Source organism: Salvelinus namaycush, chromosome 16, assembly GCF_016432855.1.
Source record: "Salvelinus namaycush isolate Seneca chromosome 16, SaNama_1.0, whole genome shotgun sequence".
Classification (NCBI taxonomy): Eukaryota; Metazoa; Chordata; class Actinopteri; order Salmoniformes; family Salmonidae; genus Salvelinus; species Salvelinus namaycush.
In genome coordinates this window covers 35,976,012-35,993,729 of record NC_052322.1, presented here as the reverse complement: position 1 = coordinate 35,993,729, position 17,718 = coordinate 35,976,012, and the positions used below count along the sequence as shown (strand labels likewise).

At 42.6% G+C, this 17,718-nt stretch overlaps 1 protein-coding gene across 1 annotated transcript in view; it reads left to right on the top strand.

The window, feature by feature from the left end:
• LOC120061653 (solute carrier family 12 member 5-like) overlaps positions 1–17,372 on the top strand; it is a 79,661-nt gene extending 62,289 nt beyond the window's left edge. Inside the window, exons 9-27 of the mRNA XM_039011553.1 lie at positions 216–427; positions 575–742; positions 1,620–1,718; positions 4,120–4,177; positions 4,448–4,622; positions 5,169–5,287; positions 5,403–5,501; positions 5,881–6,000; positions 12,733–12,837; positions 13,085–13,253; positions 13,350–13,545; positions 13,656–13,825; positions 13,913–14,044; positions 14,171–14,278; positions 14,998–15,120; positions 16,089–16,255; positions 16,839–16,853; positions 16,960–17,093; positions 17,281–17,372. Coding sequence (XP_038867481.1) covers positions 216–427; positions 575–742; positions 1,620–1,718; positions 4,120–4,177; positions 4,448–4,622; positions 5,169–5,287; positions 5,403–5,501; positions 5,881–6,000; positions 12,733–12,837; positions 13,085–13,253; positions 13,350–13,545; positions 13,656–13,825; positions 13,913–14,044; positions 14,171–14,278; positions 14,998–15,120; positions 16,089–16,255; positions 16,839–16,853; positions 16,960–17,093; positions 17,281–17,372 — 2,461 coding nt within the window. The remainder of the gene's footprint in view (positions 1–215; positions 428–574; positions 743–1,619; positions 1,719–4,119; positions 4,178–4,447; positions 4,623–5,168; positions 5,288–5,402; positions 5,502–5,880; positions 6,001–12,732; positions 12,838–13,084; positions 13,254–13,349; positions 13,546–13,655; positions 13,826–13,912; positions 14,045–14,170; positions 14,279–14,997; positions 15,121–16,088; positions 16,256–16,838; positions 16,854–16,959; positions 17,094–17,280) is intronic.
• Positions 17,373–17,718: the final 346 nt, after the last annotated feature.

The following is a 17,718-nucleotide window of genomic DNA, read 5'->3' as shown; positions in this document are numbered from 1 at the left end:
TGACCAATTAAGGTTTCCAACTTTAAAGTTGTTAGAGCTTTACAAAAAGAACTAAACAAATGTCATGATGACCCTGTCTCTGGTCATGTTTAATGTTTACTTAATTTACTCAGTTAAGTCATGAGACTTGCATATTTATGTTAATTTCTGTAATGTTTTCCTAACCTCTAAATAGACCGGTGGCTGATGATGTCTTGTCTGTCCTCCCCCTACAGCGTGTGTATCCTGGGGAACCGCACTCTGATCTCCAAGGGATTTGACGTGTGTGCCAAGGTCATTGAGAGGGACAACGGCACGGTCACCACCAAGCTATGGAAGATTTTCTGCGACTCGGAGTTCCTCAACGCTACCTGTGATGAGTACTTTGCCAACAACAATGTTTCTGAGATCCAGGGCATCCCAGGGGTCAGCAGTGGTATACTGGCTGGTAAGAAGTGCCCCATTCAGAACGTATTGTAAGCTAATGTAGTCTGTAATAGAGAGACATACTGGTACTCCACAAGAGGTATGTAATTATTATGATGTTTGTGCATCTCTCTCTCTCTCTCTCTCTGTCTCTGTCTCACTCTCACAGAGAACCTGTTTGGTTACTACCTGGAGAAGGGAAACTTCTTGGAGAAGCGGGGAATCTCAGCCATGCAGGACCCTGACGCTCCCATCACCAACTCCAACCGTTACGTCCTGGCTGACATCACTAGCTTCTTCACCCTGCTCGTGGGGATCTATTTCCCCTCTGTCACAGGTCAGTCAATGCTGGGGTCACAGGTCAATCACTGGGTCAACAGTCAGGGGTCACTGCTGGGGACGGACTAGGCCAATCATATACCAAAAGGACAGTGTGGGTACAGGCTTTTGTTTCAGCCAAGCACAAACCTGATTAATCTAATCACCTATATTAAGTTATTATAATTAAATTAACATTTTACCTTATGATTTCAAAGTAAATGCTACATTCAAAAAAGCACTGCTTGTATACTTTGACTAATAATTTGCTTATACAAGGGCACCTAACAGCGGTATTGGATTTCTCACATGAGAAACATAATTCCTATTGTTATATCCACTTTATAGTAACCTGGGAGTCTCTCCACAGTCCCAAATGCAGAGAGAGAGACAGAGAAATACTTTCCAGAACTGATGACACTAGAGGAGCTGAATGAGGTGAAATTAGATCAAGTGGAATTTCTGCCAAAAACCACATCAGCAGAAAGTCTGGGGACATTCCCACTATCATCCCAGTTCATAACCGCTGAATAAAATGCCCATTGTTTACAAGCATTTGCTCTGTGACATTAGTATTATCATGTTTTGTGAGAGCTGCTTCTGGTGATGTAAAATGGTTTGTTGAACACTGCACCAGTTAAAAACAACAAACAAAAAAACACAGTTGCTATTACAACTAAAGAATTAAGATTTTTTTTTTTTGTTGGGCCTCCACTTTATCACTTTCAGAAAGCACTCCCTAGCTAGCACAGTAAAAATAAATAAGTAAAAAACATGTGTGAAACATAGGACAAGCCATTACACATCAAGTGTGAAGGATGGGAATTGATCCTGTTTCTCCCCCTCCCCCCCACCCCTCTTCTGTCTCTCTCCTCTTCTGTCCCTCTGCCTCCCAGGTATCATGGCTGGCTCTAACCGCTCTGGAGACCTGCGCGATGCCCAGAAGTCCATCCCCATAGGCACCATAGCAGCCATTACCACTACTTCTATAGTCTGTATCCTTTACTACAGTAAATACTGCCAGTCTTACTGGAGCAGTCCATGTTTTTTTAACCTTCTCAGGGACTACTGACGAAAATACGCTGGAATGTTACATATAATATATGTGACGTTTGAATAGACAATATGAAGCATTTGATTCTTCATTTAGTTTTAGGTTTTGTAAATGCTTAGCGTTTTTTGGGAGACAGTTTGTACTGAAGCCTGTAGGTACAGTGTATTTGTATTTATTAAGGATCTCTGTTAGCTGTTGCCAAGGCAGCAGATACTATTCCTAGGGTCCAGCAACATTACGGCAGTTATATACAATTAAAAATACATTTCATAACACTTTTCACAATGTATTAAGTGTGCCCTCAGGTCACTACTCCACTACCACATATCTACAATACAAAATCCATTGTGTGTAGATTGTGTGTGTTAGCATGTGTATGTGTATGTGTATGCTTGTGTCTGTGCCTGTGTGTGTGTCTCTTCACAGTCCCCACTGTTCCAAAAGTGTATTTTTTTTATATCTGATTCTACTGCTTGGATCAGTTACCTGATGTGGAATAGAGTACCATGTAGTCATGGCTCTATGTAGTACTGTGAGCCTCCTATAGTCTTTCTTGGACTCTCGGATTTTGAAGAGACCTCTTGTGGCATGTCTTGTGGGGTATGCATGGGTGTCCGAGCTGTGTGCCAGTAGTTTAGACAGACAGCTCGGTGTATTCAGCATGGCAATACTTCTTACAAAAAAAAGTAGTGATGAAGTTAACCTCTCCTCTACTTTGAGCCATGAGAGATTGACATGCATATTATTAATGTTAGCTCTCTGTGTACATTTAAAGGCCAGCCGTGCTGCCCTGTTCTGAGCCAATTGTAATTTTCCTAAATTCTTCTTTGTGGCACCTGACCACACGACTGGACAGTAGTCCAGGTGCGACAAAACTAGGGCCTTGTTAATAGTGTTGTTAAGAAGGCAGAGCAGCGCTTTATCATGGACATACTTCTCCCCATCTTAGCTAATGTTGCATCAACATTTTTTGACTATGACAGTTTAAAATCCAGGGTTCTTCAAGCAGTTTAGTCACCTCAACTTGCTTAATTTACACATTATTCATTATAAGATTTATTTGAGGTTTAGGGTTTAGTGAATGATTTGTCCCAAATACAATACTTGTTGATTTTGAAATATTTAGGACCAACTTATTTCTTGCCACCTATTCTGAAACTGACTGCAGCTCTTTGTTAAGTGTTGCAGTAATTTCACTCGCTGTAGTAGCTGACATGTATAGCATTGATTCATCCGCATACAAAGGACACACTGGCTTTACTCAAAGCAAGTTGCATGTCATTAGTAAATATTGAAAAAAGTAAGGGGCCTAGAAAGCTGCCCTGGGGAATTCCTGATTCTAACTGGATAATGTTGGAGAGGCTTCCATTAAAGAACACCCTCTGTGTTCTGTTGGACAAGTAACTCTTTATCCACAATTTAGCAGGGGGTGTAAAGCCATATCACATACGTATTTACAGCAGCAGACTATGATCAATAATGTCAAAAGCCGCATTGAAGTCTAACAAAATAGCTCCCACAATCTTTTTATCATCAATTTCTCTCAGCCAATCATCAGTCATTTGTGTATGTGGCCCTGCATGTTGAATGTCTTTCCCTATAAGCGTGCTAAAAGTCTGTCTGGTCAAACACATTTCTTCCCAAAAGTTTACTTAGATTGTAGGCTTAGATTGAAGATATATCAAATGGGAGTGGCAATATCGTCCACTATCATCCTCAGTCATTTTCCATCCAAGTTGTCAGACCCAGGTGGCTTGTCATTATTGATAGACAACAACAATAAAACATCTTGTCTTCCAAATTACAATTCTTGTCTTTCATAATTTTGGCAGTTATACATGGATGTATAGTGTCGGCGTTTATTGCTGGCATGTCATGCCTAAGTTTGCTAATCTTGCCAATTAAAAAATCATTAAAATAGTTGGCAATATCACTGGGTTTTATGATGAAGGAGCCATTTGATTCAATAAATGATGGAGCTGAGTTTGCCTTTTTGCCCAGAATTTCATTTAAGGTGCTCGAAAGCTTTTTACTATCGTTCTTCATATAATTTTTTTCATAGTATATTTTCTTGTTTTTTTAATTCAGTTTATTCACATGATTTCTCAATTTGCAGTATGTTTTTGTGCCATTCCTTTTGCCTCATCCCTCTCAACCATACAATTTTTCCATTCCTTATCAATCCACAGGGATTTAACAGTTGTTACAGACGTTTTCTTAACAGGTGCATGCTTATTAGTAACTGGAATAAGCAATTTCATAAATGGGTCAAGTGCAGCGTATTGTTGCTCTTCATTGTGTAATGTGTGTATTGTGAGGTGTTCCTTCACTGCTCCTCCCAGACATGTCTGCCGTGGTCCTGTTTGGGGCCTGCATTGAAGGGGTGGTCCTGAGGGACAAGTGAGTTATTTGTGTTCCACTCTACATCCACTTCCTGTATTACTATAGCTAGCATCGTTGCCTCGTGAGTCTTGCCCATCTCAAAATCAATACTCTCCCACTAATTGTCCATGTAATCAGATGCAACACATTGAATAACAAATAATACTTAAAGGACTTGATTGAGAATGTGTGCACTGAATTGATACTGCAATGGACAGTGGATGAGGCCAGCTGTTATGACAAAAACGAATTGAAAAAGTCAACTTAGATCTGTCTCTCTGACTTCAGATTTGGTGAGGGGGTGGATGGTAACCTTGTAATTGGTACCCTGGCGTGGCCTTCACCATGGGTGATCGTGATTGGCTCCTTCTTCTCGACCTGTGGGGCAGGGCTTCAGAGTTTGACTGGAGCGCCACGCCTCCTGCAGGCTATTTCCCGCGATAGCGTAATCCCTTTCCTTAAAGTGAGTAAACACACACACATACATACATATACACTAGCACTATTTACTTCGTGGAGTGGTCAATCAGCGGACATTGGTAATTTTCTGTAAAGATTATACTGCATACTATTACCAGAACCACTGTTTCTACTCTTCTAATACCATCGAGACAATTTCTCTGTTTGTTCAGAGAAATGTAGATCCACTCTACTCAAATAGCTCTCAAGTGTGTCGGGGCTAGCAGTGATTACTAATTCATGGTCCTACTATAGTCCAGGCTCAGGTTGAGTTGCTGTGACAGGAGCTGGCTGTCACCCCCACTGATTAAATGAGGAAAAGTTTCCCAGACTGAGCAGACATGTCTAACGTGTGATATAGGGACGATAGTGATTAATCATGCTGCAGCAAGGACCAGTGTGACCTGAATGAGAGGACGTGAGGGGCTGAAACTCTTGCAGTCCACTCAACTTAATACTACAATGTGCTGTGCTATAGGTTCAGGTGTGCGTGCATGCAGGTGTGGGTGTTAATAGTTCATTGTACCTCACTGTTGTGCGTTGTCTGTAGGTGTTTGGGCATGGCAAGGCCAACGGAGAGCCTACCTGGGCCCTACTCCTCACAGCCAGTATCTGTGAGATCGGTATCATCATCGCCTCTCTGGACGCTGTTGCCCCCATCCTCTCCATGTAAGACAACCACATGTCTAATATATACTCTGCTTCTCCTGAACACACCATGGAGATGGTTATGTCTTGGTAGCAAGTATAGCTGTTCTGAGTTCTTCTTTCTCTCTCTGTGTAGGTTCTTCTTGATGTGCTACATGTTTGTCAACCTGGCCTGTGCCCTGCAAACTCTGCTGAGAACCCCCAACTGGAGGCCTCGCTTCAAGTTCTACCACTGGTGAGTTAAACAACTCAACATAGCAGACATAGCTCTAGATCTTAGCCATGGAATCATTGCCAAAGAGCGCTGCTTAGCTAATATTCTCAGGTGTGAAACAGTCTATTATAGCATTTGTGTTTTGCACTGGATATCAAGCCAGACCAGGTAGGTTCCTGTTGGGAAGCTGTTATTTACCTGAGTAGTCTGCCAGAGACACTGTGGGAGCCTGGCTTAGCCTATAATGATCCTCTACTGGCTCGAACGTAACAACAGCAGACAGAGAGAAAAGATATCCTGTCTCCAATCTGTGGCCATTATTATAATCAGTGAGTGGTTTGACTTTCGCAGCATCAAGCAACAGACTGAGGATATAACTTCCTGTCCCTCTCCCCAACAGGGCTCTCTCCTTCCTGGGCATGAGCTTGTGTCTGTCGCTCATGTTTATCTGTTCCTGGTACTACGCCATTGTTGCCATGGTGATTGCTACCTGCATTTACAAATACATTGAGTTCGCTGGGTGAGTGAGCTTCCAACCTTGGACTACAAAGCAAAGAAAAATCACAACTAAGAAATTATATATAATAGTAAAAATAAAGAAAAACCCTGGAATGAGTAAGTGTGTCCAAACTTTTGACTGGTACTGTATATATATTTTTATTTATTTAACCTTGAGATTAAACATCTATTTCACACGAGAGCCCTGTACACATTACAATGAAAACAGAATAAGAAAACATACTCATATATGTGTATAAAACAATATAATTCAGCACACAATAACAAAATAAACATATTTAATCAAATCAATCACATTCAACTACATAGAGGTCCTCAATCAATAATGTAAACTGCCTGAGTGACACCAGCACATCTAACTGCAGTGAACTCTGCCGATTGTTCCACAAATTAGGGCAAAAGAACAAAACGCAGATTTTCCCAAATCTGTGGAGACTGAAGGGATCGCTAGTATTATCCATTCCTGAGAACAGGTTTGGTAACTTATGATTCTTAACTTAATTAATGAAGTTACATATGAGGGGAGTTTCTGTAAGATTGCTTTGTAAATAAATCAAAGATAATGCAGCTCTCTTCTTACGGACAGAGAGGTCCATCCCACATTTTTCAATGATGAGTCCTAAAATTGTCCCCTGTGATAAAACGTATTGCGGAATGGTACAAAGGTTGCCGCATGCATGTAAACAATATCACCAAAATCCAAAATATGGAGAAGCGTTGTTTGAACAATTTTTCTCCTGTTTTCAATACAGAGGCATGATTTATTTCGATATAAACAGACAATCTTGAATCTTAGCTTCTTAGACATATTTTCTATATGCGTTACGAAGGACAACTTGTCATCAATCCAGACACCCAGGTACATATTGAGAAACAAGTTCAATTTGGGCTCCATTTGTAGCGCAAATATGCAGGTCCTCAGTGTCAACATTTCATGACCTAGAGAACAGTATGAGCTTGGTTTTACTTGTATTTAACGCATCATGAAGGCGCCGGAGGGGATAGCTGCCGTCTTATCGGGTCTTAACCAACCATGCTATTTTTTTATTGTTCGTAACTTGTTTTGTACATAATGTTGCTGCTACCATCTCTTATGACCAAAAAGAGCTTCTGGACATCAGAACTGCGATTACTCACCTCAGATCAGAGTTTTTCTTCAATGAGTCAGACGGGAGTGATATACTACAGACACTAGGCCCAGATCCCCGCAATTCGCTGAAGAAGGAAACGGATAATTTAGCGGAAAAATATCAGGGTGTCTTGTGAGGATCAGGCGACGAGTGGCTAATCTGCCTTTGCCTTCCATTCTGCTAGCTAAAGATCAATCGCTGGAAAATAAATGGGTCAAACTGAAAGCACGTATATCCTACCAACGGGACATTAAAAACTGTCATATTTTATGTTTAACCGAGTTGTGGCTGAACGACGACATTAAGAACATACAGCTGGTGGGTTATACACTCTATCGACAGGATAGAACAGCAGCCTCTGGTAAGACACGGGGCGGGGGCCTATCCATATATGTAAAGCGCCATAAGCAAACAGGAAAACGCTCATCCAAAGGTGGCGCTCCTAGTGGCCGGGGACTTTAATGCAGGGATATTTAAATCAGTTTTACCTCATTTCTATCAGCATGTTAAATGTGCAACCAGAGGGAAAAAAATTCTAGACCACCTTTACTCAACACAGAGACGAGTACAAAGCTCTCCTTCGCACTCCATTTAGCAAATCTAACCATAATTATATCCTCCTGATTCCTGCTTACAAGCAAAAATTAAAGCAGGAAGCACCAGTGACTCGGCCTATAAAAAAGTGGTCAGATGAAGCAGATGCTAAACTACAGGACTGTTTTGCTATCACAGACTGGAACATGTTCCGGGATTCTTCTGATGACATTGAGGAATACACCACATCAGTCACTGGCTTTATCAATCGAGGACGTCGTCCCCACAGCCATGGATTGCAGGCAACATTTGCATTGAGCTAAAGGGTAGAGCTGCTGCTTTCAAGGAATGGGACTCTAACCCAGAAGCTTTTATCCCACTATGCCCTCAGATGAACCATCAAACAAGCAAAGCGTCAATACAGGACTAAGATCGAATCGCACTACACCGGCTCCGACAATCGTCGGATGTGGCAGGGCTTGCGAACTATTACAGACTACAAAGGGAAACACAGCCGAGAGCTTCCCAGTAACATGAGCCTACCAGACGAGCTAAATAACTGCTATGCTCACTTCAAGGCAAGTAACATTGAAACATGCATGAGAGCATAAGCTGTTTCCCTGATGACTGTGTGATCACGCTCTCCGCAGCCGATGTAAGTAAGACCTTAAAACGGGTCAATATTCACAAGACCACAGGGCCAGGCGGATTACAAGGACGTGTACTCCGAGTATGCGCTGACCAACTGGCAAGGATCTTCACTGACATTTTCAACTTCTCCCTGTCTGAGTCTGCAATACCAACATGTTTTAAGCAGACCACCATAGTCCCTGTGCCCAAGAACACTAAGGTAACCTGCCTAAATGACTACCGACCCGTAGCACTCACGTCTGTAGCCATGAAGTGCTTTGAAAGGCTCACATCAACACCGTTATCCCAGAAACCCTAGACCCACTTCAATTTGCATACCACACAAACAGATCCACAGATGATGCAATCTCTATTGCACTCCACACTGCCCTTTCACACCTGGACAAAAGGCACACCTGTGTGAGAATGCTATTCATTGACTACAGCTCAGCATTCAAACACCATAGTGCCCTGAAAGCTCATCACTAAGCTAAGGACCCTGGGACTAAACACCTCCCTCTGCAACTGGATCCTGGACTTCCTGACGGGTGGTAAGGGTAGGTAAAAACACATCCGCCACGCTGATCCTCAACACGGGGGCCCCTCAGCGGTGCGTGCTCAGTCCCCTCCTGTACTCCCTGTTCACTCATGACTGCACGGCCAGGCACGACTCCAACACCATCATTAAGTTTGCTGATGACATAATAGTGGTAAGCTTGATTACCGACAATGATGAGACCGCCTATAGGGAGGAGGTCAGAGACCTGACTGTGTGGTGCAAGGACAACAACGTCTCCCTCAACGTGATCAAGACAAAGGAGATTATTGTGGACTACAGGAAAAGGAGGACCAGCATGTCCCCATTCTCATCGACGGGGCTGTAGTGGAGCAGGTTAAGAACTTCAAGTTCCTTGGCGTCCACATCATCAAGAAACTAACATGGTCCATGCACACCAAGACAGTCGTGACAGTCGACAAAACCTATTCCCCCTCAGGAGACTAAAAAGATTTGGCATGGGTCCTCGGATCCTCAAAAGGTTTTACAGCTGCACTATCGAGAGCATCCTGACGGGTTGCATCACTACCTGTTATGGCAACTGCTCGGCTTCCGACCGCAAGGCACTACAGAGGGTAGTGCATATGGCCCAGTACATCACCGGGACCAAGCTTCCTGCCATCCAGGACCTCTATACCAGGCAGTGTCAGAGGAAGGCCCTAAAAATTGTCAGACTCCAGCCACTCTAATCATAGACTGTTCTCTCTGTTACCGCACGGCAAGCAGTACCGGAGTGCCAAGTCTAGGTCCAAGAGGCTTCTAAACAACTTCTACCCCCAAGCCATAAGGCTCCTGAACAGCTAATCAAATGGCTACCCAGACTATTTGCATTGCCCCCCCCCCCCCTTCTACGCTACTGCTACTCACTGTTATTATCTATGCATAGTCACTTTAATAACTCTACCTACATGTACATATTACCTCGACACCGGTGCCCTCGCACATTGACTCTGTACCAGTACCCCATGTATATAGCCCCGCTATTTTTATTTACTGCTGCTCTTTAATTATTTGTTTTTCTCTTATCTCTCATATTTTCTTAAAACTGCATTGTTGGTTAAGGGCTTGTAAGTAAGCATTTCACTGTAAGGTCTCCACCTGTTGTATTTGGCCCATGTGACCAATAACATTTGATTTAATTTAAGATCTGTAAGTGAATTCTGAATTCATGCTGAAGTTCACGAATGGCCTGCTGCACCGAGGTGGCACAGGAATAGAAAACTGTGTCATCTGCATAGAGATGAATGTTACAAGTATTAACAGTGTTTCCTATGTCATGAATGTACAAGGTGAACAACAATAATAATAAGTCAAACCCTGAGGAACACCTTTTTGAATCTCAAGGAATTCAGATTTAACCCCATCTGTGAAGATGACCTGAGTTCTGTTGCTAAGATAATTCTGAAACCTTAAACGAGCTGTATATCCCAGGCCTGTTTTTGATAGCTTCTTCAGCAAAACAGAATGATCAACAGTGTCAAACGCCTTTGACAGGTCAATAGACAAAGCAGCACAGCTCTTTTTAGCACCCAAGGCATTGACAAGATCATTAACAACTATCATTGTTGCTGTGGTAGTATTATGCCCAGGCCTAAACCCTGATTGGTTTATAATAAAAATATAATTATCAGGTAAAAAGGAATGAAGTTGTACATTAACCAAGGATTCAGGAATCTTCACTGAAGAAGGTCGTCTTGAAATGGTGCGATAGTTGTCAAGATCCTTTGTATCCCCACCCTTATGTAGTGGGAGCAAGTGCGGATTTCCATGGTTTTGGAATACTTCCTGATAACAATGTTAATTAAAATGTGGGCTACTGAGCCAGCAATAAAGGGAGCTGCACACTTAAGCAGACCAGGCTGCAAATGATCAGCCCCTGTGGATTTTTTTTGTCTAATGTTAGCAACGCAACCAGGACTACTTTATCGGTGAATTTCCCAAAAGAAAACTCCTGACCAGCATTTTCAGTTAGTATATTTTCACCAGCATCCAAACTATTATTTTCAAGAGCTGGCTTTGAAATACATTCAAATATATAGCCTGCAGAGATAAAATGGTGATTAAATGCATTAATGATATCAATTTTGTCATTATAGGGCCAGAATCTAAATTAATTTATTGGGGGAGAGAAGAGGAGACATAACCCTTCAGTGACATAACAACTTTCCAAAATGTAGCTGGGTTCCCTGTACATTCAGATAGTGTATGAACATAATAATCAGATTTAGCTTTTAAAACTATTTTTATACACACCGATTTCTCAATCGCCTGAAAGACTGCCAGTCTGGGAGTCTGTGAATCTAGCTTTGGCCCAGGCAGCATCTCTGTTGTGCATCACTTCAGATAGCTCTGGACTGAACCAAGGGCAAGACCTATTTTTTAATTCTCCGTTTTTTAAAGGAAGCATGTTTATCTGCAATACAATTGAAAACATTTGAGAGGTGGTTCAGAGCCATCTCTGGGTCAGGTATAGATGTAATACAATCAAAGTCACCAAAATTAAGATCACAAAAAAAGGCCTGTTCATTAAAAAAAATGTATTCCTCTTGTTTGGTAAAACGAGGTTTGGATCTAGTCATCCGTATATCTTTGACACATACAATGGGACAGTGGTCACTAATATCCAAAGAAAATACCCCACTCCCGGCATATTTCTCTGGAGTATTTGTAAATATGACGTCAATCAAAGTTCATAGGGTCCTTTAAGTTTGGACGAGTAGGCTTTGTAATCAGCTGGCACAAATTTAGATTAGTACAAAAATCCTTTAACCAGTCAGTCAGCATCCTGCGTTCCACATGCAAGATTAAAATCTCCAGCTATCAACACCTCTGAGGTAGTAAATATTGCAATTAAATCAGTGAGTTCGTTTAGTACACACTTCTTGGTGGAGGGTGGACGATAGGTTCCTATAACTGTTATTTTTTGGTTTAAACCCAACTAAAGACTTAAAGCCAACCATTCAAATTGTTTAGGACTGGTGGTAGCCTTTAACAGAGACAAAGAAAGCAGATTATTTGTGTAAATAGCAACACCACCACCTTTGCCTTTCCTATCAGCCCTAAACACATTTTAACCAGGGCTTTATCAGTTAACCAAGTTTCAGATAAAAAATATCAGGGTCTACCTGAGAGGTCCACATCCTGACATGATCCATTTTAGGTAATAAACTATGAATGTTAAGTTGTTAAAATGTCAAACCTTTTCTGCATTTAAAATCACAGAGTTTCAATACAAGTCAGATTACTTTGAGATTTCAGAACAACAGGAGACTCAAAGATTGGATTATGAAAGAAAACAGAGTAGGAATAGCAATGACGTTTCTCCAGTTAGCACCATTTGGCCTGTCACCACTTTCAGACACAACATGTGGAACTCTCACAGTGACCAAAGAGGAGATGGTAAAAACTGACTTACATGTAATGCTAATATTGTCCTCATATCTATCTATCTATCTTATCTATCTATCTATCTATCTATATATCTATATATATATATATATATATATATATATATTACATTACACACACAGTACCAGTCAAAATTATTTATTATTATTCTATTTTCGACATTGTAAAATAATAGTGGGAAAAAAAGTGTGAAACAAATCAAAATATATTTGAGATTCTTCAAAGTAGCCACCCTTTGCCTTTATGACAGCTTTGCACACTCTTGGCATTAAAAAATATATGTGAATGAAATATAGATCAAACTGGAGATGTTTAAATACAATGGTTAAACACTGTTGGGATGTTCTCATGTTCACACTCACAGGCTATTAAACACACATACTAAGCATCAGTGAACATTCAGTTCATTCATTCAGTTCATTCAGTTCATTGATGGTTAATTGGCTCTAACTCTCTGCTCGGTGGTGTGTGACAGGGCAGAGAAGGAGTGGGGAGATGGTATACGTGGCATCTCACTCAGTGCTGCTCGCTTCGCCCTCATGAGGCTGGAGGAGGGACCGCCTCACACCAAGAACTGGAGGTCAGTGAGTCACAGAGAGGGGTACTCACAACTACAAGATACACTTCTATTATTGCACAAGCTTTAGTCATCATCTGTACCATACTGAACTCAAGGGAAATGTATTTGATTATATTGAGATTTGATATTGATATTTGATATATTTGATATTCATGAATTTTATAAAAAGACATTATCCATGGTATTTCTGCCAGTTTCCAGCTTTAGTCTCTCTGTAAATCTGAATGTTGATATTCTTGCTGGTTAGGCCTCAGATTATGGTTCTGGTGAGCATGGATTCAGAACAGAATGTGGAGCAGCCTCGTCTGCTGTCCCTGACCAATCAGCTGAAAGCAGGAAAAGGTCTTACCATCGTGGGTACCTCAGTGGTGGGCACCTTCCTCAACAACCATGCAGAGGCCCAGAAGGCAGACCAGGTCCGTACTGTCTGAGAGACACACACACAGAAACAGTGATGAATCATTTATGAATCATGTATAACACCCTGGTCTCTCTTCCACTGTGTGCTCCAGTCTCTGAGGAAGCTGATGGAGACAGAGAAGGTGAAGGGTTTCTCCCAGGTGGTGATCTCCTCCAACCTGAGGGATGGAACCTCCCACCTGATCCAGGTAGGGGGGCTGGGAGGCCTGAAGCACAACACTGTGCTGGTCAGCTGGCCACGCACCTGGAAACAGGCCGAGGACAACCTGCGCTTCAGGAACTTCATCGGTGAGTTAGAGGTGGTCAGATGACAGGTTTTTCACTATGCTAAGAATGCTTTGGGAAGGTCTTGTGTGTTATCATCATCATATCCTAACTCATGTTCAACACCTCTGCAGAGGTGGTTAGGGAGACGACTGCAGCCAGCATGGCTCTGCTGGTCCCTAAAAACATCGCTGCCTACCCGTCGAACGGAGAACGCTTCACTGAAGGCCAAATTGACGTGTGGTGGATCGTCCATGATGGAGGCATGCTGATGCTGCTGCCCTTCCTTCTCCGCCAGCACAAGGTGGGATCCCATTTTGGGGATTTGGAGAGAACATGTTTTTAGTGTTTGTTATTCAGCAATCAGCCATAGACTTCCTTGTGATGCCAGGTTTGGAGGAAGTGTAAGATGCGCATCTTCACCGTGGCCCAAATGGACGACAACAGCATCCAGATGAAGAAAGACCTGATCACCTTCCTGTATCACCTGCGTATCGATGCCGAGGTCGAGGTGGTGGAAATGGTGAGAGACAAAAACACGTTATATTTTTTTAACATATGCTCCGTACGGTGATGTATTGGGGAGAGCAATGGCAGTTCAGTCAAATAATGTGCATTTATATGTTTTAACACCCATTTGCCTTTTTAGCATGACAGTGACATCTCAGCCTATACATATGAGAAGACTCTGGTGATGGAGCAGCGCTCCCAGATCCTCAAACAGATGCACCTCACCAAAAATGAGATGGAGAGAGAAGTAAGCCCTGACACCTCCCTCCTCTAATGTATAACTCATACATAGGTAACTGACTATGATTTAATATTACCAGTGTGGTTGTTAGCAATCACCAAACAAAGCCATAGTGGCCAAAAGAAAGCTCCTATGGTTTATCTAACCCCTTTTAGTACCACTTGTGTTGAATGAAACAATGCCCTTATAGATTATCTGAAGGTTTTTTAGCTCACCTCTACCTTGTTATTTGTATTCAGCCAGCCATCATCACTCACTGAATTTGAAATGCCAGCAACAGGGCAAGGCAGCAGGGGAATGATTATAATTACTGAGCTAGGTTTAAAATGCAATCTCTGTGTCTGTACTTGCCCAGTCTGATCTGTCTCATTAATCAAGAGAGCAGACTGAACAATATTAACATCAGATAAGATAAAGTGTGAGGACTTACAGAACAACCTGTGTGCTCTTACAATGACTATTCCACTTCAAAAACAAGTATTCATTCAATAATGTCATGCATGTAAAAAATAATAATAATAATACAGAAAAACACATGCTACAGAACATAAGCATCAATTCTGGCTTTGTGTTGAGCTATCCACCGCTCAGTTATAATCTGTCAAGTATTGACACATTGCTTCTCTGTGATTTGTTGTACCAGTAACTTACATATCTTGACTCAAAGTCTCATGTTTGAACTCTTTGTCTTTCTTTAAAACCTCTTGCTGCTTTGATTTCCACAGATCCAGAGCATCACTGATTCATCCCGTGGTTCTATCCGTCGTAAGAACCCGTCTAACTTGCAGTCTCAGCAGAGCAGTGAGGAGCCGGCAGGAGTCAGCGTGGAGGAGAAACCAGAGGAGGAGGTACAGAAGTGTCCTCATACCTAACTCTCTGATCAACCTTTGTACTATGTGTACACTATGTGCTTGCTTAACGAGCACCGATTCTTCCTGATTTGGCTCACACTGAGGCTCCAACCAAGGACCTGTGCCTTGCTAGCGCACGTGACCGCCCTCCTAAAGAATCTTACCAGTCAGCGTCACGTGAAAAGCTAGCTATTCTCTGGCATAAGTGGAGACACTTCAGGCTGAGGAGTAAGTTTCACACACCATGTGCTACATTCACCCCTAAAACTTAAAACTTACTCAACAGCAACCCCAGTGTTGAGCTGAGCGCAACTGTAGATCTGAGTCACTAGGCACCACTGTAATGGACATCACGCTGCTTGCTTAGCTAGTACCACATCCTCCTGATTCGGCTCACACCGAGCCTCAAACCCAGAACCTGTGCCTTGCTTGCACACGTGACCATCCCTCCTAAAGCATCTTACCAGTCAGCGCCACATGAAAAGCTAGCTATTCTCTGGTGTAATTGGGGACATTTCAGGCTGAGGAGTAAGTTTCACACATCCCCATGTGCTACTCTATCTGTCCTTCATTCTGCTGTGTTTAAATGGTCCTATTATTTCTCACCATCTCTCTCATCTGCTGCATGTTTCTTTGTTCTGTCTATCCTCTGTCATCTCTAGGCCTACTGCCTTACCTCATCCTCTGTCAAAATGCCAATTCTCTCACTTTGACATTGTTCTCTGGCGTGTAGCATTTTAAGGGGACCTTTTCCTTTACAACATAAAGAAGGGATATGACAGAACAGCATCTTACCTAGTTTCTTTGTTACAGTGCCCCACTTGTGCTTTCAACTCACCGCCCAGCGGTGGTCTGGTGCTTTTATTACGTCACCCCAACTGACAGATCTCTTTCTTTCCTTCACCCTGTCACGTTGTTGCGTGGTGTCCCTCTCTTAGTCTGTGGCTGTCTCCCGCCCTAAACAGGTGCAGCTGATCCACAATAAGAACCCCACGTCCCCCACCACGCCCACAGGGAGCGCTGCCACCCCCGGGTCGGAGGTGCAGATGACCTGGACAGACAAGGCTGAGACCCAGGCTGCAGCAGGCCACCCAGAGCAGGGCGGGGTCAAAGACATCTTCAACATGAAGCCGTGAGTCTGCTGTCACTTTCACTTTCAATCACGTGTCCAAAGGCTTGTGTGGACTACTCTCTTAGGGAAAAAAGGTGCTATCTAGAACCTTTAAAGGTTCTTCGGCTGTCCCCATAGGAGAGCCCTTTGAATAACCGCTTTTGGTTTCATGTAGAACCATTTTGGGTTCAATATAGAACCCTTTCAACAGAGGGTTCTACATGGAACCCAAAAGTGTTCTACCTGGAAGCAACGAGGGTTCTCCTTTGGGGACAGCCGAAGAATGCTTTTGGAACCCTTTTTTCTGGGAGTGTACTCCTAAACCGTGTTAAATGCGGAAGACACATTTCAGTTGAATGCATTCAGTTGTACAGCTGACTAGGTATCCCCCTTTCCCTTTCCCTTTAAAGTAAATAGAAAATAAGGACAAAGTATTTATAGGTTGTGACTGTTGGGGGGTGGCAGTTGTTTATAAGCTAGTTTCAGAAGTAATACCACAAAGGTTTGAAAGGCTTTGAGAGTCATCCGCACAACACAACTTCTCAATGTAAGTTCAGTATTGTAAAGATCTCTGCATTGTCATTCTCTTCTTACCATGCTGCAGGGAGTGGGAGAGCCTGTAAGTATTATACTAGCATGATGTTTAAATGTTTTCCATGCATGTTGTGAAATAGCAGTAATGATGCAACATGCATTCTGTACTGTACTCCTGTCTGTCCCGTCAGGAACCAGTCCAACGTGAGGCGCATGCACACAGCGCTGAGGCTCAATGAGGTCATCATGAAGAAGTCCAAGGAGGCCAAGCTAGTGCTGCTCAACATGCCTGGACCACCCAAGAACCGCATGGGAGAGGAAAACTGTATCCTATCATATCTTTGTCATGTTATATTATAAACTTCTGTATTTTATAATACTATAACAATACGTAGCTTCTACTGTCATAAATGTAACTGAAACCAAAGTGCTCAACAGGATAGCTAGCATGAATAGGCTACAAAAGCCAGATGTGAAAACTTGCTTATTCCTTAACTCTAATCCTTTCTCAGATATGGAGTTCCTGGAAGTCCTCACCGAGGGTCTCAACCGGGTCCTCCTAGTACGTGGTGGTGGACGCGAGGTCATCACCATCTACTCCTGAGAGACCTCAAATCAAATCCACACCCCTTCACCTTGCATCTTAATGGTTTATGGCCCCTGCTTCCACTCCCCCTGCTCACTTTGCACTACGTAGTTAGTACCCCCCCCCCCCCCCCCCCCCAAACGCACCAGCTGAATTCTCCTTTACTCTCAATCACCTCTACCAGCATCATGTCTGCTCCTCTCATCATCTCGAAAGTTGTGGCATCAAACCTGTTTAGGTTCTTCAATGGCTATCAGATCACTAGATGTCAAATGGCACATGAGTTTCTTCTTATACAGAGGAGTGGACATATTCAAAAGACAAATTATTCCCCAAACTAGAGGTCAGATGTTTTTGTTGTGTT